At 37.5% G+C, this 21,996-nt stretch overlaps 1 protein-coding gene across 2 annotated transcripts in view; it reads right to left on the reverse strand.

The window, feature by feature from the left end:
• Nucleotides 1–19,668, reverse strand: part of ror1 (receptor tyrosine kinase-like orphan receptor 1) — a 203,183-nt gene extending 183,515 nt beyond the window's left edge. For both annotated transcript variants that reach the window (XM_057841067.1, XM_057841066.1), the window contains exon 1: nt 19,293–19,668. In XM_057841067.1, the coding sequence (XP_057697050.1) occupies nt 19,293–19,365 (73 nt within the window). In that variant the 5' untranslated portion in view covers nt 19,366–19,668. The remainder of the gene's footprint in view (nt 1–19,292) is intronic.
• Between the last annotated feature and the right edge of the window lie 2,328 nt (nt 19,669–21,996).

Here is a 21,996-nt window from a genome sequence, read left to right on the forward strand (position 1 = left end):
AGTGACAGGCGTTGAAGCTTTGATCTTGCCAGAGAAGCCTGGGAGCGCTGACTTGAAAGACGCCGCATGTGTCAATCATCGTTGAGCTTGTTAAACACTAGCCTTACTGTATTGTGGCAACTCATTGTGTGTACTAACCTTTAAATTTGTATAAATGCGAAATCAAAATTGGAGGTACTGCCCCCCCGGCAGCCACCCTCCACAAACATGTTTTACATGTTGGTTGGCTCTCCTCCTCTAAGATGCGGCCGTCTGTAACTTTTCTGTAAAAAAGATCAGGAGTTTTACCCCCTCCAGCCATCGTGTAGCACAGCTGACTCACTGACACTGAGCAACAACCGGTGGGGGAGGGTTGAGCCTTACAGCTGCAAGCAAGGGATTTCTCCATGCAATTTTGGGACATAAAAAATAGCTAATACCTTAGGGACGGTATGCCGTGTGTGTAAGTGTTCTCAGCAGCCAGCGGAGATTTCAGTGGACTCAATGAAGAATTTAATAATGACAAGTGTTTTTCTATGTTATTCTTGTTTAAAAAGGAATTCAGTGGGACACTAACATCTTATTGTAAACATATAACTTTTGTTTCTTCGGTATCGGATAGGGACTCGGTATCGGCAGATTCTCAGAATCAGGTGACTTGCAAAAATATGTGATCGGGACATCCCTAGTCTCTTCTGTAGAGGAAGTCGGGGCAGAGTTGGAAAATAGTGATGAAAATGTCAAGAAATATGGTAGACAGCCCTTTTGCATGTAAAGACTTATTCAATGAACTAATGCCTTGGGGTAGGGGGAGAAGACTAATCAACAGAGACCTGTTAAAATATATTTTAGCAAGATGACATCATCAGTAAGGTAGGAGGAAACATTGTACAACAATTGTACAGAATCATTTGCATGGATGTACAAATGCACTTCCAAATTGTTCAAAGAAACAAGAAACTGCTTTTTGATATGCACAAGTGACACAATGTTATGAAGATTGAACGAGTAGTTTTGAGAATTTCAATTTTGATCTGAGAAATATGACAAGTGACTGAGGAAAAACTGTAAATATGCACAGAGTGTTTTCAAGTGCATCTTGCTCACCTGTGACTTCAACTGTTTATCATCAGAGCTGGGATTTGTACTACTGACCTTTTGGTGACTGGATAGCTCACTCAACTAGCTGAGCCAAAGCTAAAGTGTATTGTATGTGTTCACATTGTCTGAAAGCCTGTACAATTCCTTTGTACTAAAGTGTTCCTAAATCCATGTTTCACTGTGAGGTAATGAGCTCTTTTGGGCAAAGCTTAGCACCACTAAGGCAACCATGCAGAGGTTAAGCAAACAAGCTGAGGCATCACGCGGGCCTAAGCCTCTTACGCACGCCCCTCTGAGATGAAGATCATTGACTTCTAATAAATGTGTGGAGGTCAAGAGTTTTCAAATATAAGTGGACCAACATTACACAAGATATAAAGCTTATTTTAAGCCAGGGCATAATGCAATCCTAGGCATGTGAATGCACTACTGACGTCAACAACCTCTGTAGATTAAATGACTCAATTACAGGGACATTACTTTGTGCCATTTCCTTCTATGTACTTGTACTTTTTCATGGAGTCTGATGGTTATGTTGTGACCAGCTGTTTGAGCTTACTGCTAGTAAAATATTCGTGTAAAAATATTTTTTGGCTTAATATATTTTTGTATCTTTTCAGATTAGTTGACCTCGGTCTGTCGCAGAACCTGTCACATCACTTATGTACTTGATCCCTTTTACAAAACTGTCAATGGATCAGTCTTACACTGTGGACCCTTTTCTCTTGCATTCAGCTAGTCCCTTTGTCCTGCTGTGAGCTGCAAGGAAAAGGAGTTTAATTTCCTTACCTGTTTTAACCAGTGCCTTTGACGTGTTGGGGGGGTTTCTGTATTTTTTTTTAGATTGTGGCAGACACAGTATATACAGAGAGCGGAAAAATGAGAGTGAGGTGAATGAAGTGTGTTGGCATGGGAAAAACTTAAAACTCATGTTTTAAAATCGATGTCAGCTGTGATTAACATCCATTGGGACATTAAATCACCATTCTGAGTGGATATACTGTATAAAAACAGAGAGCGTGATTAAAATACATTACCCCCTCAGCAGTCCATGATTTTTCAAGAGCATTAGCAAGAAGTGACATTTAAGATTTAAAGGGAAACTGTAGACTGCATGTAGAATTGGCTGATTCAGACTAGGGCTGGGCAATTTTGGGCATGAGATTGTAGACTGAATTTTTTTTAGGTCAGTCTCGGCAATTAACCATTACATTATTAATCGAACCGAATATTGCTCAAATTACTGAGGAAATTAATTTATGCATTACTGTTGGGAAGCAATTGTGCTGATGGAAAATTACTTGGTTGGAAGATTTTGAACAGCCCCTCACAGTCCAAAGTTGATGGGTTTCAAGCTCTTTATTGAACGGCAGTTGATGTAAACTGTAACTAAACATAAAATATTAGAGAGGCCTGTAATTGTCAACATGGGTAAACCTCGACCATGAGAGACTGAATGTGGAAAAAAAAACAGAATATCTCATTGTTTGATTTTTAAAGAATTTATATGCAAATCATGGTGGAAAATAAGTATTTGTTTAAAAGTTCATCTCAATACTTTGTTATGTACCCTTTGTTGGCAATAACGGAGGCCAAACGTTTTCTGTAACTCTTCACAAGCTTTTCACACAATGTTGCTGGTATTTTGGCCCATTCCTCCATGCAGATCTCCTCTAGAGCAGTGATGTTTTGGGGCTGTCGTTGGGCAACACGGACTTTCAACTCCCTCCACAGATTTTCTATGGGGTTGAGATCTGGAGACTGGCTATGCCACTCCAGGACCTTGAAATGCTTCTTACGAAGCCACTCCTTTGTTGCCCTCATTGTGTGTGTTGGGATCATTGTCATGCTGAAAGACCTAGCCATGTCTCATCTTCAATGCCCTTGCTGATGGAAGGAGATTTTCACTCAAAATCTCTCAATACACGGCCCCATTCATTCTTTCCTTTACACAGATCAGTCGTCCTGGTCCCTTTGCAGAAAAACAGCCCCAAAGCATGATGTTTCCACCCCCATGCATCACAATGGGTATGGTGTTCTTCGGATGCAATTCAGTATCCTCTCTCCTCCAAACATGAGAACCTGTCTTTCTACCAAAAAGTTCTATTTTGGTTTCATCTGACCATAACACATTCTCCCAGTCTTCTTTTGGATCATCCAAATGCTCTCTAGCGAACCACAGACGGGCCTGGACGTGTACTTTCTTCAGCAGGGGGACACGTCTGGCAGTGCAGGATTTGAGTCCCTGGCAGCGCATTGTGTTCCTGATAGTAGCCTTTGTTACTGTTGTCCCAGCTCTCTGTAGGTCATTCACTTGGTCTCCCCGTGTGGTTCTGGGATTTTTGCTCACCGTTCTTGTTATCAATTTGATGCCACGGGGTGAGATCTTGCATGGAGCCCCAGATCGAGGGAGATTATCAGTGGTCTTGTATGTCTTCCATTTTCTAATAATTGCTCCCACAGTTGATTTCTTTACACCAAGCATTTTACCTATTGCCGATTCAGTCTTCCCAGCCTGTGCAGGTCTACAATTTTGTCTCTGGTGGTTCTTCGACAGCTCTTTTTTCTTAGCCATAGTGGAGTTTGGAGTGTGACTGACTGATGTTGTGGACAGGTGTCTTTTATACCGATAATGAGTTAAAACAGGTGCCATTAATACAGTTAACGAGTGTAGCCTCGTTAGACCTCATTAGAAGAAGTTAAACCTCTTTGACAGCCAGAAATCCTGCTTGTTTGTAGGTGACCAAATACTTCTTTTCCACTCTATTTTGGAAATAAATTCTTTAAAAATCAAACAATGTGATTTTCCGGTTATTTTTTCCACATTCTGTCTCTCATGGTTGAGGTTTACTCATGTTGACAATTAAAGGCCTCTCTAATCTTTTCAAGTAGGAGAACTTGCACAATTGGTGGTTGACTAAATACATTTGCCCCACTGTATACGGTATATAAACGTATGTTTATATATATGTTACATTATGGAAGGTGGTGGAATTGTGCCCTGGAAGAAAAAAACAAGAAAGAATCTGTGTTGCACATTGTAATTGTATTGCCTTGTCCCTCTGTCCGGTTCAGTCAAACGTGTAGAATTTTAGAATTTTACTGCGGGAAATTATAAAGGCATGTGAAAATGTGTGGCATTCGAACATGGCATAATCACAAATCTCCTGGCTACAGATTTGGACAAAAATTTAAATATGGGTTAGATTAATGATCCTAAAAAGATGTTGTAGTTGCAAACTGTAAAATTATCCTTCTATTTTGTGTTAAAGCTTGGGTGGATTTTGATCCTTTGCCCTTAATCTGTGCATTACGAAGCAAAGACATTTCAAGAATACAGTTGAAACTTCACAAGGAGCGTAGTAAGGCTGGAGTCAGTGCATAAGCAGTCACTGTGCATAGACATACAGTGCAGTATCATGGAATTTGGCAAACTGCCACATTCCTGGAATCCAGCGGCAGAACTGAAGCGTTGTACCTGGACTAAGCAGAAAAAGAACTGGATATTGCTCAGGCATCAGATTACTGAGGAAATTAATTTACGCATTACTTTTGGAAAGCAAAACTCCAAAGTTTGGAGGAATAGTCTACAGTCACACAATCTCGGTTGCTTGAGGTGATATTCAGCAATATTTAAGGTATCGAAAGATATTAGTCTGTGCTCACCAAGCTGATGCGGTAGTTCATGCTAAGTATTAACTTGGCAAAAGTTCTATATTGAAAATGATTCTGATAGATGTTTTTTTGATTTTCATTAGAAACATAATTATGACAATTTTTAGTAGTCAATGCTAATAAGGCTGTAAGGTAACAATACAAAACTAAGGATTCGATTGGTATCACTATTCATGACCCATGATTTAATACAGAAAATAGTCATTCATTCATTCATTTTCCACGCCGCCTTTTCCTCACGAGGGTCGCGGAGGTGCTGGAGCCTATCCCAGTTCACTACGGGCAGTAGGCAGGGGACACCCTAAACTGGTTGCCAGCCAATCGCAGAATACAGAATTTTTTTTTTTTTTAAATGTGAAAAATATGTTATTTAAATTACACTAATACGAACATTTAATGAAACAAATCACCTGAATAGCTACTAACTAACAAGAAAAATAATAAACAAAGTTACAACAATTCTCACACGGAAAAAAAAAAAATATATATATATATATATATATATATATATATATATATATATATATATATATGGCGGAAAACACAGACAAGACTGAAAATGCAGTTTCTGCTCTTGCACTCTGTACTGCTGTATTTTAAATCTGAGAAATCCAGTCCAAGGAACCAAAGTGTTGTTGCACAGCCAAAGTTCTGCAGATTCTGAAAGTCCTGGCACTGTGGGCAGGGCTTATATACAAACTTCCTATCCACACCCATTGTAAGACTGAACAGTAGGACCCAATGACTATACTAATGTAAAAAAAAAAAAAAAAAAACATTTCAACCCTTTTCTACAAAAAATAAAAATGCTGTAATTCTGCAACGCTGGCCTCTACAGGGTTAAGCAAAAACAACTGTTGTGTTTGATAAAACAATATGTCTATATGCTGCCATAGCAGATTCATGATGTATTAAGCCCCCGAACTATTTTTAATTTGTCCGTTTTACCCTGAAAACCACCGTTTACAGACGTCGCACGACCGCTTTTGTTTCAACCCAGCCATAAAATGAAGGTAATTAATTATATTTATTATTCAAATAATTCATGTCTGTCATTTTAGCTTAGAATCATTAATTGATGTCTCATATTTCGTATTAAAAAAAAAAGACTTTAAAAAATTATTCATTCATATATTTTAAGCTTCTAAACAAATTATGTCACAATGAAAAAAATGGCGTTTGTAAAAAAAGTCACGGATATCTACCTCATAACTATCGCTTAATTGTATTGTTAATTATTTTTGTTACTGTCGCATTTTCTCCGATATGTTAGATGATAAATAATTGAAAAAAAAGTTGGAAAAAAAAAAAAAAAGTTTAAAAGCGTAAATATATGAAAAAGAAAATCTCGACCACTCCATGATGTCTGCGATTTCTGCATCGCGACCCTTGTTATATTACCATGTTTCACCCATAAAATTTCCCCCAAAATCCTGTTCTGATCTCACGTGCTCTCACCTCCAGATAGGGTTTTGCTGTTTAAAATATATATATATATTTTTTTTTTTTCTTCCCCCAGAAAATTGAGATTTTAAGCTTTCCAGTGATGTATCACACATGCTTATCAGACAATTTTGAAATTTGGCCAAATTGGGGGTCTAAGAGCGGAACTTCAAGTCACCTGAGTGTTTTCCGCCATATATAGTTTGCCTTAGGCCAAAAATGAATTGAAAAACAACCAACTTTGGCAGCTTTCAAAATCAAAAGGACTTGGCTGATTTAAAACAACAATTCCCCCTGACCCCCATTGTAAAAACATAAATGAACAATTCAACCTCTGTCCCAGAAAATGTTTTTTTTTTTTTTTAGATAATTAATCTAACCTAATATAATTATAGCATAAATTGTAGACAGCTAAAACATTAACCTTATGGCTGTATACACAGTAATGCGTTTCGATGGGATCCAGCTGCCCCTGTATTGTTAAAACTTCAAGACGCTCTTATGGTGAAACCGGAAATAGCGCTGTAGGAATGTCACGAACCAATGAAACTGCACCAACAAGCACAGACAGATGGGACAATGGAGTGTGTTTTAATTCATATGATTTACCAACTTGACCGATTTTCTTGTGAGAGAAACCAACACAGGTTCCAGGTTAGTGGTGGTGGTGAAACAAGGAAAAAGCTGACGCTTACCATTGAAATAAAGATGGAAGTGTTAGAAAAATATGAGCGTGAGGTGCGCATCCGTGAACTGGCTCAACAATGCGGCCGTAAATGTCTACGATCTCCACGGTCCTCCTCCGACCTCCACTCGCCAGTCTTTATAAATTAAGGTGACAATTATTATTCTGGTAACTAGGAGTGGGTATCTCTTGGTACCTCACGATACGATACGATTTGCGATACAAAGCTCATGATAACGATGATCTGACGATATGGCGATACAACGATTATCAATTCACTGGTTAGGAAATCATTCTAGGATATTCTACAAACAACTAATAATCAGAAAAACAAGCTTCTGCTGTGAATTGGAATGAGTATATCACTAGTAGATGTTCAATCTATTTGAACTGGGAGGGTGCATCCCTCCCACTTCAAGCGGATTGAACGTCTATGGTCGTCAGTGGCAGCCACTGGCAGGTAATGAGCTAATTTTGGACCATTTAAGGTCATTTACCTGTTGATGTTCAGTTACTTCCTGTTGATTTTGGGGTATTTTATGGGTCACTTCCTGTTTATTTTGAGTTACAAAACAGGAAGTGACCTGGGAATCACCCAAATGAATAGGCAGTGACTCAAACTCAACAGGAAGTGACCTGTAAATGCCCCAAAATGAACCGTAAGTGGCCTGTAAATGCCCTGAAAATCGGACAAAATGACTGTGAATGCTCTAGTTTCGAATGAACGAACGTTCCCGGCTAAATGGATTGTGGTGGAAGATTTTGGTAGCAACTTGTTGATTCCTTTTTATTTTTTTCGACATTGACACCTTTTTAAAACATGATCTCGATTCTTGGCAGGAGCATATCGATAACCTTTTGGGATACAAAGTATCACGATTATATCACCATTTCGATATTTTGTCACACCCCTACTGGTAACATCGCCAAAGAAATCGCCAGCTTCGTCAGGTTTTTACCATTTATTTCAGAACTTGTGCAATACAACACGACTACTGTCCGCCGCAGCTGACGGTATTCACTAACAACCTCTTCAATCTCTGCAGCAATGCTGACAGCACTCCTGTAACGAGCAAGGGCGTAAGTTTGGTCTCAACATTGGTAAGGACAATATAACAGCATCACCTGCATGTACACTTTTTGCTGGGGATGGGATATTAATAAGACCCAACAGATTGGGTGAACGGGGGTCAGGGCTACATTTCTCACAAATATGAACCTAATTAATTGATACAATAAACCAAAGGTGCTCATTACATTGATCACGATCAACTAGTCGATCGCAACGCTAGTGTGGGTAGCTTGCGACATCCCAATTTTTTTTATGTACAGTACATAGTTAATGAGGATTATGTTGTGTTGTGTGAGCAACATATGATGTTATGCAGCACGCCTCTCTCTAAACAGCTTTTAGCTCACGTTTATTATAGTTTCCTGCAGAGTTTACTACATTTCTCACAGTTTAATTCACGTTAACAGTAGAAAACAAACAGAAGGACACTTCTCTCTATGCAACTTCCTACTCGGGTTTTGCGGGTTAGCAATTTCACACAGTTTAATGTTATGCTAACTCATGCAGGTCGACCTCTCAGTAGCAAAATCAGTGGTGTTTTTCTCACCTCCACAACATTGGCGTATTATCAAATTACTAACAATGGCTGCTGCTGGCCGAAAAAAAACTAATAACATCCCTTTCTTCGAAAGCAGCGGAGGCGGCAGCATGTTGTCGACATGTATTTCTGTTCGGCTGTCTGGGTGTGTGTGGGTGTCAGGGTGCGTCAAGTCATCAGCCAATCAAATGTGCGTTTGAGGGGGAGAAATGGACCGGCACATTCAGCAAGTGAAATGGGGTAAATGTAAGTTTGAACATAATGAAAATAATTCACTTAATAATGGTAGGGTCAGTTCTATCCTTATAACGTATTGGAAGACAATCTAAATGACCTATAAAACTAATTATATAATGCATATAAGGTGGCTTAAAGTTGGTGGGGACAATTTGAGCATCCTGAAAAGTTGCTAGTGTTATGTCCCTACCGTCCATTTGCAAACCTACGCCCTTGGTAACGAGTCACATGACATTTTGGAGTGAAAATGACAAGCAGGACTCAATTTGGACATTTAGGGATGTACGTTTTTTTCAAAGGGGTGTACTCACTTTTGTTGCCAGGGGTTTAGATATTAATGGCTATATTTTGAGTTATTTTGTGGGGAGAATAAATATACTCTATTATATAAGCTGCACACAGACTACTTTTGATTCTGTCGAAGTGTCATTTTGTCAGTGTTGTCCCATGAAAAGATATACTTAAATATCTGCAGAAATGTGAGGGGTGTGCTCACTTTTGTGATACACTGTATGTGGCCCAGTCTGTCATTTGTTACCAAAATAGCATTTTGTATTTTTTCAACCGTTTTTGGAGTCGTAAATTCATTACTGTAATGCGTCCATGAAAAGCTTGAATGTTTTCACCTCAATACAAAATCATAAATATTCAATCAATTTTGTTAAAAATTATATGATTTATATATAATTTATTATTTAATTTATATATAATTTAAGTTTAAAATTATATCATTTAGCAGATTATGATAAGCTATAATGGTTTCTTACTTTGTATTAAAAAAAATATTTATGGAAAATCTAGTGTCCAAGCATACAGCTTTCATTACTGTTGCGCTGTGTACATGGTCCCCATCATTATCAGTGCTTTTTAAAATAAAGTTATTCAGACCCATAATGTACCACAAAGGAGACAAGACAAAAGATTTTTGACATTGTTATGTTTACATTTGCCTATTCCCCCACCATAAGTGATAATTACCGTAATGTGTAATATTACATGTTTGTAGACATTAATCAATTAGATATTACTCTGAATAAAATATTTGGCAGCTCAAAGTGCTGATGAATAAAAATGACTGAGTCATTGTATCATTCTGCCATTTTAAGCTGCCTTTGGTAAATGTCCTTCATTACCCTAATGCATAGCTTTCATAAGGATCACCCCACTGCTATAGTAAACATACATGAAAAGTAAAGGAATGAAAAAAATACTACACATTGAGGTAGCAGCAACAAAAAGTATGAATTCAGTGTGGGGCTTCATAGCTCTCTGCACGTGGCCAAATCCAAGTGGGTCGGCTGCAACCTCGAAAACATACTTCCAAAGGCAAATATTTATGATGGAATTCTGCCAAGGAGTGAAAACCATTTTAATAGAAATATTTTGGTCGATGAGGCCTATAAAAACTGGAGAGTGGTGTTGTTCAAAGGCATAATTAAAGGTGGAGGGAACACAACATCCCAGTTAGCAACACAAACAGGGTTTTAAGGATTTATTCTGACAAGTATAAGGTATTTAAAAGTCAGGTTTTATCCTACCCCCTATTAAATGAACTGGCTCTACACCCATTGAGCCGAAACACATTTAGCAATAGTAACCGTTAACAAAGGTGTAATTTGATAAAACTGCTATGAAGCTCAGCTTAAAGGAGCTCTTTAAGAGAGAACTACCCCCGGAAGACCTCCATGTTAAACCCTGCCAAGCACACACTGGTATTTGATATGCAATATGTGTGGCCTATTCCATTAGACTCATTAAAGGGTCACTTTGTCATCAAGACATTTTGTACAAACAGCTTGCCTTATTTGCAGGAAAGGAGCATTGTATTACAAGCAAAGTGAAGCACATTGTTTATGTTGCTTGTGTGAGTTCTCTATAAACAAGACAAAAGAAAGTTTTAAAACTGATTAATAAACAGTGAATGTGTTGATACAGTGTTCATACTGGTTAGGTGGCAATCAATATTCACAAAAGAAAACAACCAATAACACTCACATCGTCAATAATGGTCAATTTCAGTCTTTCATTGACCTCCCGATACTAGAGATGCTTTTGAAATGTTGGAGAAAAGACGAAATTATGTAGTGAACTCACACTTTGCAAAGGATACAATGAGCCAAAATCGGAACCCAAGACTGTGAGGCACACAAACTAACTAGACATTAAACAAACCTTTTCTACACAGAACACTGTATCAATTTACTTATTGCCCAGAAAAAAAAACCAGAAAGAAAAGAAACCAAGCATGGTACTTACTTGTAATCAAGCAAGTGATGACAATCTCAGAGAATGAGCAGAATGTTTTGAGTTGATGATTAACAAGAAAAGTTCTAATTGGGGCACATGAATCATATTTAGGTTCATGAATTGGTCTATAATGTGAATTGTCCATGGCACATGAAATGTAGTCAGGCGGCTCAACTACAATATAAGACTGAGACAGTAAGTTCTACAGAGGCAAACTACTCTTGGAGTTAGACATGTGCCGATTACAGGTTTCAAGGTGGTATGAAAACGTCAAGGTTTCAAAACCGCAAAATTTTTTCTTCATACCGTCCCTAAGGTATTAGCTATTTTTATGTCCCAAAAATGCATGGCGAAATCCCTCGCTTGCACGGCAAGGCTCAACCCTCCCCCAACGGTTGTTGCTCAGTGTCAGTGAGTCAGCTGTGCTAGACAGTGGCTGGAAGAGGTGAAACTCCTGAACAATTTTCCCCCATCAAAGAACTGATCTGACTTTCTAGCCAGACCGCTGGAATCGCGCCAGCCAAACCGCCGGACCCGGGCTGGCGCAGGTCCAACGATCCGGTCCGGCGAGACCCCGGCAATCCGACCAGAAGGGCAAACTCCACGCGTTCACCTTGGTCGTAAACCTTTGTACTGACTCCATTTTGAAAGCTTTAAAGAAGGCTCACTGAAAAAAAGTTGACGATTTATTCAGGTCAACAGAGATCAAAACGGCAAGGTGAAACAGAAACACTCAGGCGGGGAGGCAAAATCGTTCCAAGGAACGCAGAAGTCAACAAAAGGTTCCCGGGAAAAAATGACAACGCTTAGTTAAACATTCAGTCTTTTGAAGGCTCTTGCAGGTCGGGCCGTGGCCAGGGCGAAGGGTGTGTTTAAGATTAGGGCTGCAGCTATCGATTATTCTAGTAGTCGAGTAATCGATGAACTAGTTTGTCGAATAATCGAGTAATCGGATAAGGAACATGAAAAATTAAAATACCTGAGCTGAGCCTCAAACGTTATAAAAAAATAATTAAATGAGGATCTATGTTTAACAAAAGAACAATTGGCTAACTTACATAGCAAAAGTCCGCTTGCTTAAATGCTATAAAAGGCTAATTTTTTAAATTTTATTTAACAATGCTCTTAACAAATGGTTCAGGCACATAGTCCCACAAAAAACAGCTAAATATACTCATAAACAAAATTATGACTGCATTAAAATAAAACATTAGCTCAAACAAAAACTTAGCTTATGTTGGTCTTAACATGGAGCAGCTGGATTCACCCATGTGAAATAAGGCAGAATAGAGGGCAGTGTGTCCAATTAAATCAATAAAACTGAATGCAAACACTTTCAAAATAAACCATTACAACGCCACAATGATCAAACGAATAATCGAATCAGCAAAATTTAATTCGAATCTTTTTTTCTAATCGAATACTCGAGTTAATCGATTAATCGTTGCAGCACTATTTAAGATTATTGTCTGTTTGTGGATTGGACAGGAGGATTCGGGAGTTACTGTTGTCCAGGCAACGAGGGTTGTGGATTTTGGCACCTCAGCGTCAAAGGGGCTCTTGGAGTCTTGTCATTCGTGTTATTAGTTGGATATTGGGCGTTTTCCGGTGCTCCTTGTGTTGGGACAGAGCATCCCGCAGGGAGAACTGATTGCGAGAGTTGGTGCGTCAAACTTGCTCATGACGCACACGTTGGGCTTCCGTGATGAGAAGGCGTAGTGCATCTTTTATGCCCTATATTACTTGTTTTCTTTAAAGTATGGTATAAGTGCTATTTATTTGATGTTGGGTGTGTTAAAATAATACAAACAGTTAGATGGTGCCTACGAGAAAAGGTATCATCTCCTTCACTGGTATGGGAGTACTTCGGCTACAGAAAGGTTACCGATGTCCATGGCTTAGAAGAGGAGGGCCAACCGACATGTAAAATATGTTTGCAGAGGGTGGCTGCCAAGGAGACAATACCTCCAATATAATTTCGCATTCATAAAAAATGAAAGGTTAGTAAACACTGTCATGAACGTTTTTCCCACCAGCTACGAGAGTTAACTCCAGCGTGTTTAGTGTGTCTAGCAGTGGTAATACATGGTGTTTTTTTTTCTCTGGCAACTATCTGTGTTAAGAAAGAGTGTGTGTATAATGTAAACATTATACGAGTCATACACACGTGTTTTTTATGGAAAATAATTGAATTATTTTTGTTCTGATGGTAATAATGTTGAGCTGTAGCTGTGAGTTTAGGCTCACCTAAATGACCGCATTTATTTCAATTCTATTCTTTAATTTTAGTCATAATTTTTTTAAAACATTATATTTATGTCCCAATTTGCTAATATGTTTGAAAAATAAAAATCCTGTTCAATGGAAAAGTTTTTTTTTTTTTTTTTTTTTTAAACCTAGATATCTCAAGTAACACATTTTTGAGCTGTAATTGTAATACCGTGTTACCGTGAAACCGTGATATTTTGGTTATTATACCGTCAGAATATCATACCGGCAAATGCCTACTTGGAGTTTAATGTCGTTGCGAAGGTCAAATAACTACAAGTGAATTTTAACATTAAGCTTTTTTCCTCAGCCATGATGTTTTTCCCCTCTCTCCAACAGACTGACCTCCTAAGTAGACCCTAAATTGCAGGAAAAGGTTTTCATGCTTGGCTACAGTTTATAGTGGTAGAAACTTTATCAAACATCTCTAATAAGGATCAGAGGGAAGTGTGTTTATCCCAAAGCTTGATGACCACTAAAAAATAAACTTAGCTCCACACAATCCAATTTAAGAGAGTCAGAGCAGATTGTTGCCAATATTACCCCAAGTTAAGTTCTTAGCATTCACATAAATCCCTGGCTTGGCATGAAGTGGATCAATAAAAAAAGAAAACCCTAAATCGGTCTCCTTCAAGATTCTTCTACCAACCAAGCATATTCCGAGGACATTCCTTCCAATAATTTTGTGGAAAAGGCGTACAACCTTAACTAGGATCACACATTAAAAGAACACCCCATAATAAGTGAATTCCACATCACACAGGGGAGATAGAAACACTAAACACTGGCTATGTGATACATTCGGATAGAAATGGTCTGCGTACTTTTTAAGAGAGTTAAAGCAAACATTAGCATTCAACATCCTCTGAAAACTCATCTTATTTAGCAGGGAGCCACATTGACATTGAGCTGACACATGCTTCTGAAAATGAACGGGAAGTTGTGTCGAAAAAGTGTAAAATTGATTATTATTACTAGTTTTTGTTGTAATATTCACATACAATATATAACACATACAGTTTATCTGTTTAGATGAATAATCACAGTCATCTGCTTCTCATATACTTTTTCCGTACTTTTCTTTATCATAATGCTTTAATGTACTCGTTATGACAATGAGCTTTGTTCACAAGATAGTGTTTTGTTCATTTGTGTAGACCACTTGGCCTTGACTTTTTTCTTAAACTATTTTAGCTGTGTTAATGCAGATGTACGGTAATGAAATTCCTTAATGGTGGTGATTTTTTTTCTGATTTAGGTATATTCCAACTTCAGCTCTTTAAACATGTCAGTAAGTAGTATGTGATTTACATCAAATTGTACCTTTTATCTCAACTGTGTCCAATTGAAAAAATACACAGTTTTACATGGTGGAAATACCCTCTGCAGACCAAGGAGAAGCATTACATTTTAAGTAAGTGAAAACTCCATTTGTTAGCTGTTAGAGTGTAAATAATGAATCCGGAGACGGGGGAACCATGACAACAATAAAATAAAATAAAAAAATATATATATATATATATTTTTTTTTTCTTCTTTTTTTCAGAAAACAATTAATTGAAAAATAATAAAAATATTAAAAAATATAAAATAATATAAAATAAAAATTATATATATGTATAATATATATATAATAATAATAATAATAATATATATTATAAAAAATATAAAATAAAAATATTTACCGTTTTTCTTTTTTTCTACATTTTTATGATTGTCTGTTAAAAAAAAAAGTATGCTATTAAGAGGCTCAAAAAAGAGGATTTGGGCCATAAATAAGTCAACAATGTCTCAAAACAACTTATAAAATGTCAAAATAGTTGTTGATTAGTGAATTCATCATGGCAGATATAACAACCCAGTGAAAGATTCCATAACTGCCTAGCGAACCGTGACAAAGATGAGTTCGACACCCTTGCAAAAAGCAAGAATTAGTGGCAGGAGGATGACACAGCTACCGGTGCAACACCTCTTCTTCAAACTGCTTGTACAATGCTTCCATAATATCTGTCAAAATGTCAGATGACACAGAGCAGCACAGAGAGCAGGACAAGTCCTAATACATTAGCGCTCCCTGCTTCTTTATCCCCCCCAGATGTGAAGTGCCTTTAGTGTCAACATGGCGCTCCGTTGCAGTCTATAGTGTGACAGCTGGGCCCAACATGATCTATTGGCTTCCTGAGTGTTATTAAATAGCTAAATGCAATTCTAAACAGATTTCACATGGGGGGCTGAGCTCTGCAAAGGACCTTTTACCTCCTCAGATGAATGCACTGCGTCAGAAACACATACACAATTTATGTAGTCAGAAAACATTGTCGTCAATTTATTTTTATGGGCTTGTCACAGATTATTACTTTGCTGTTTAAGGGCACGGCTTGATTGATGGACAGAGAGCGAGTACTTTGAAAAAACTGCACCACACCGACAACCCATTGTATCAAATATTTGGACTAAATCTGATTTTCTTGCAACAAGCTACGAAACTCTAATAAGAGCCCAGATAATAAAAAAACAAGGGTGATCATTTAAAAAATAACATGAAATGCTGTCATATTGGTGTGATGTGTGTCAGTACTGTAAAACCAAGAGGTCCATGTGTAGCAGAGCGATTTCTGAGTTCCTTTTCAAATGCTCACAAAAAGGCAGCTGATTCCATTATTTCATAAGGACGATGCATTTTGCAAGCAGGATGAAAATATTCTCATAAAATGTCATGCCAGCTAGAATAGCTAACAGATTCATGATTAGAGACCTTATCAGACTAGAACATTTAAAAAACAACAACACTGCATTAGCATTTGATTAATGCACTAAGTGCTTCCCAAAGTCTGCCAAAAATATCTTGTTTGACCGCAGCACAACATTACCTAAACTGAGACAAAGTTGTATTTACACATGGTTGGTGATAAATAACTGCAACTTTCATGACTCCTATCAAAGACGTTGTATTTTTATTGACATTTGTTTGTTGTTAACGAATTACTTGATCCCACCAGTTTTCTTGAGAGACGGAACAATGATCATTAAAAAGCCAGGCCAACTTTTTATTTCAAAACAGTACAGTTCAAAAACTGTAGACTGTATTGGTTGCCAGCCAATCGCAGGGGACTTTAATTGGTATTTGCATATTAATTATGCTAATTACATTAGAGAAGCAAAGACATTTTAGCATATGCCCTTCAAAACCAGGGTTGGGCATCGAGCATCCCGGAACCGTTCGAATTTTTTCTTTTGATTCCAAGTTTCAATCCCCTGACTGCCGATCGGAAAAAATAGCACCAAACACCATGAAGGAGAAGCCACATGAAGACTAGCTCCATGATGAGCAAATCAAATGAAGTGGCTAATTTAGCTTAGAACAAAAACATGTTGTTTCGCTTCACATAAATGAAAACAAAGTAACAGAATAAACACACTGAAATTATATCAGATCCTTTGTTAAAACGTGCAAATGTACAGATTTTGTTTTATCAAGGGTTCCCAACTATGTGTAGTGCAGAGGAGGGGTGTAGAGTCTAAACCTCAAGGATTATTTTCCAACTAACGTAATTTTCTGTTTGCCTGCTGCTTCCAGTAAGTCACCACTACGGGAAGCCAAGCACACATAGCAAAACCAAAGAAAAACTGTAGAGTCCGGAGTTACAATAGTGATATCTTGTGGACAGATTAACAATATATCACATTAGAAAGAAACCAAACTTTAAAAAAAAAAAAGTAAAAAGTGACAGAAGACTCCCTGCAAGATGTCAGCCCTTAACTAACTTGTACGAATACCACCTAAAACAAACGATGCAATAAAATAAATGCCTGCAAAATGACACTCTAAAACATAGGCAAAAGAATACGTATGTGTAAAGGTTTTTCTCCGTGAGTTTTTGAAAATTAAACATCTTTTTGAAAGTGCAGTCTTGTGGAAAGAAACTTCATCATATTGAGGTTCAAAGACTGGTATTCATTTACAAGTTAAGAATAAGCCTGTGAGAAATTCATAGTTAATTGAAAGTTCATATAATTTAAAAAATAATCGAGAAGTTTGGAAATTAATATAAACTATGCAATTCTTTTTACCCTGCCTATTAAAAGAATCCGAATCGTAAATTGTTAAGAACCGGAATCGATAAGTGGAACCTGAATCGGAATCGTTCAAATTCAAACAATGCCCAACCTTATTCACAACGCATCACTTTTAATCTGATTAGTTCTGGACAACTATAGTAAAATTGTATTTCATCATATCTATATATTAACGTAAAGCAGTTTCAAGTTTCAATTCCCATGTTAGGCACTTTCTGGAAGTGAAAGAAAATACCAGGAGCAAGTAACCTCTTCGGCTTTCGCTTTCTTGCTTGTCATGCATAGAGTCATTTTCAGGGTACACATTATAGACAGACTACTTGCACTCCTCACATGATTGCTGCAGCGTCATGTTGCTGTTTGAACATTCTAATTACAGTGTGAAGATCACAGGCAACATCTTCATCTACCACCTCACCCCAAAAAAATATGTTTGTTGATGCCAGAGGTCAACCTTGACTTGCAAAATACTGCAAAAAAACATTGCTCTCTTATTTGTAAAGTACATAGAAAATGTGAAAGGTGAATGCCTTATCAGTGGTGAATGAAAATACTACCTACCATGTGAAAGGCACACCCACTCATTGGCTAATACTATACATTAGGCACACCTAATGGTACGCACCACATGAGCTACCTTACCTCAATAATATTATCTGCCTTTATAAAGATAATCATCTCTATCACTTTCTTTGGGGCAGTTCAAATGATTATACTGTATTTGATTGGGAATGAGTATCTTTGAAGAGACTGCATCTCGCGTAGAAGTGCTTGGATTCTAGCGTAGACTACTGAGAAGAATCCAAAATGATGAAGTGCATTCCTGAATGTTAAAGCAAGACCTTGTTGGTCCATTATGAACATGTTAGCAATGTTGTACAGTGGTATTAAAAAGAATCGGAACCTTTTGAACTTCCTGACATTTCTGCATAAAATCAGCATCAAATGTGATCTGATCTTTGTCACACCTGATTTGAAATGTTTGGTGAAAACTTGGTTTCAATTGCTCTTTAAGTTAACTAAGGTTGAGGGTTTACTTACTTACTTTTCCCCCTTCTGTCATTGTTTGCATACTATCCTCATAAAATATGAAAATCTATAAATGTTTGGGTGGTTTTAGTTAAAGCAGACACTGTTTTTTCATCTGTGTGATTTTGACAAAGATCGGATCACATTTGATGATGATTTTCTGCAGAAATATGAGAAATTCCAAAAGGTTCAGATACTTTTTCATACCACTTTAAAGTTAGAAAACAGTCACGCCCCTGGAACAAAATTAATGGAAAGGATGTATTCTTTGAAAAAAATTGCAGAAATATTAAATATGAATAAAACTACCTATGACTCATTACATTGTTGGGTGTACCTATAATGGAGTATCCTGTTGGTGTATCAAACTGATGTTGGTTGGATGGATGGATGGATGGATGGATGGATGGATGGATGGATGGATGGATGGATGGATGGATGGATGGATGGATGGATGGATGGATGGATGGATGGAAAAAGCTTCAATCTTAATTTGAAACGACTGAGAATTGGAGGTTAACAGACACAATTGCTCTCCAGCTGACCCGCTAAGAGGCTCCCATTGTGGGCCTGTGGAGTCAAGTCTTTCCCCGTGTGGATGCTGCGCACTCACAATGGGCCCCGTCAACTAAATAGCAAAGATCATTTACATGACAGGGTAAATCGCATTGTTTGCACGGGGCACTGTTTAAATTACACCTATGGGATTATCACGGCCAAACAAAACCAATAGGGGAGGGAAACAAAGCCGTGAATAGTGCATGGTGGTCGGGTTTGGCAACTTTAGTTGTAAATTCACCACTGGAGCATCACAGAAAAGTGACATATATTTAAAATCAGGCTTAAGCAAATGAGAATGTAAGTGCAAAATAAATAAATAAATAAATAAAATTCTGGAGGTTCATGAGCAATATAAGGATTGGAAAAGTTTGGAGACTCACCGGACGCGACTAAATCCAGGAAGCCGAGGAAGAGTACGACCGTCCAGCTCGCCGCGGTCCGACTTGGATACATTCCTTCAACTCTGCCTTACACCTTGGCCAGCTTTAAACATCCAAGGGTCAGAAGTTGTAGGTTGAGACACCACCAAAAGTTGGCGACTTAAAGTTCCACAGCGTGTTTACGACAACCTCTCAGTGGCTCTGGGTCTGGGAGAGATGATCCTGAACGCTCTGTCCTGGTTTGAATGTCTCTTTCCTCCGCGGCTGAGCTCGGCGCACTTTCTCCTTTTCTCTGTCTGTCCAAATGATCGCGATCCTGCCCACTAACCTCACGCTTACACAGTCTGCGGAGACATCGTGGAACACATGGTTGCTTCGATGCCATGTGTCGACACCTGGTGGTCGTAATGGTCATAGCGCTCTACTCATCAGTTCAAATATGGTCAGGGTATGAATGTGGGTCATTCCAGAATTGGAGGAAATTGGAAGTCCCACCCTTGATGATGATGATGATGATGATGAAGCTTTTTTATTTCGAGCATGCACAAGAAACAGAAATACATTATACTTCAACTCATTATTTGCACTCGAAAGGGAGTGGGAAGAAGAAAAAACCCACCCCTGATCACATTGTCCAACATTTTTACTTCGTGGGATACTACTGTCCAAACAATGAAAGAGAAGAGAAAAAGAAAAACAGACAAAAACAACTAAACCAATAGACAACCAACTAAGGTTGGCTCATTAACAATAATCCAATATATGCACCAAGTGACAAGAACAGCAACACACATTGTCAGCAAATGTCATTATACTGTGACCAGACCATATTTTTATTCAATTTAAATTTTGGATTTTTTGACAATGCTTGAAGTGATTGTCTACATTGCTCCAAAGTTTCAATCCACATACAGGCACACAAAAAACTTTTGCGAGTAGTTCGAAATCTGGGTAACATAAAATCTCCAGAGCCTCGCAGACAATGCATACTCTCACGAACCTTAAAATGGTTTTGTATATTATATGGCAGTAATGTAATGGATGGATGTAATTTCAGCTGGCGTAGTAGGGTTTTCCTTACAGAGGTCTTCAGGTTTCTTGCTGAAATCAAAAGTTTTTTTAAAAAATTTATTCCAATTAGTATTTTGAACAGTGATAATTACCTCAACTTTTACTAATGGAAGCAAGCAAATACATAGGCTATAGGTGGTTCTAAAATACATCACTCTGATTCTTACCAATATACATTACACTATTCCTAGACATTCACAAATGGCCCAGTGAATTTATAAAAATAAACAACATACAGTTGCCTGTGAATTCAAAGTTTCCATATTGAAGGAAATGTTCATTGTTTCTTCACCTGTACGAAGAAATAATAGCCAATTATTAAACTCTGTGTAAATATTATAGTTTAGAAAGCTTTGCATTCATTTCCAATGAAGTGAAATACATAAACGAGTAAAGGTTACCAAAATAAAACTCATTAAAAACATGCATGACTAACATTTGCACTTCCCTCCTCACCTGACCCCACCTGTTTCCCTACAGACTTCCAAAGAGGATCTCTTGCAGGCAGACTTTGAAGGGGCTCTCAAATTCTTCAGAGAAACGTTACAGAGCTGCAGAGAACGCAAGAAGACTGATGGAACAAGCTTGCAACATAAAGGTTTGGCCCTTTCTAAGAGTGTGCAACAAGCATCGTTCTTTTATTTTATCCAGGCTTTAGCCTGGAACGTGTTTAGCTATTAACAACGGGCATAGGGGTTACACCCTTTCTGCTTGCATGCTTTGAATAACATTATAGCTGTATGATAGTTGACAAGATCTTTGATTTTTAATGGTTTAGAGTGAGCAAATAAATGATGGGTGTGATCAAGAAATCCGACTTTATGTATAATCCGTACTGCTCGTTTCTGCAGTATGACTAATGAATTGATGGTAGATTTATAACTGTTTCGCCACACTTCAATACCATAGGTGAAATATTGTAGCACTAGGGAACAGTACAAAGTGCGGAGTGCACGATCATCAAGATTTCACTTTGTTACCCTTCAAATTTTAAGTACTGTAATCAAGAGTTGCAATACTAAAACATGAAGTTTCTGAGTAAAATAAGCGAAAAGAATGCTTGAAAATGTTTTAATATACCAAACAAGTCTGGAGTGCCTACTAAAATGCAAGTTTTCTCCTGCCCGATGACAAAATTGAATCTAAAAATAAATAAATAAATAAATAAATACATACATACATAATTTGTTGTATTGTTTGCTTTAATGCAGTCTCATGTAACTGTGGAAAAAAATGTTTCAATGAACATTATATTTCAAATATGAATTATGGAACGCGTGTCCCACAACAACATGTTGGATTTTACATCATCAGTTTCTCCAAAGTATGAATAGAGAGCATATTTCTTCACGCTCGTATTTATTGATTATATTATTGCTTTTTTTTTTTTTTTTTTTTTTTTTTATAAAATAGTTAGCCATGATTAAGTGTGATCACATTGACACATTTTTTTTTTAAAACTACATTATTATTTATTATTTACAAAATACGTTTTCATGTGTCTGTATGTGGAGTGAAACTTTGGAAAAATTTAGACAATCACTTAAGTTCAACCATTGTCAAAATATCCAAAAATTTAAATTGTATAAAATATATGGTCTGGTCACAGTATAATATTTGGTGACAATGTGTG

This window comes from Corythoichthys intestinalis, chromosome 7 (assembly GCF_030265065.1).
Source record: "Corythoichthys intestinalis isolate RoL2023-P3 chromosome 7, ASM3026506v1, whole genome shotgun sequence".
NCBI lineage: Eukaryota > Metazoa > Chordata > Actinopteri > Syngnathiformes > Syngnathidae > Corythoichthys > Corythoichthys intestinalis.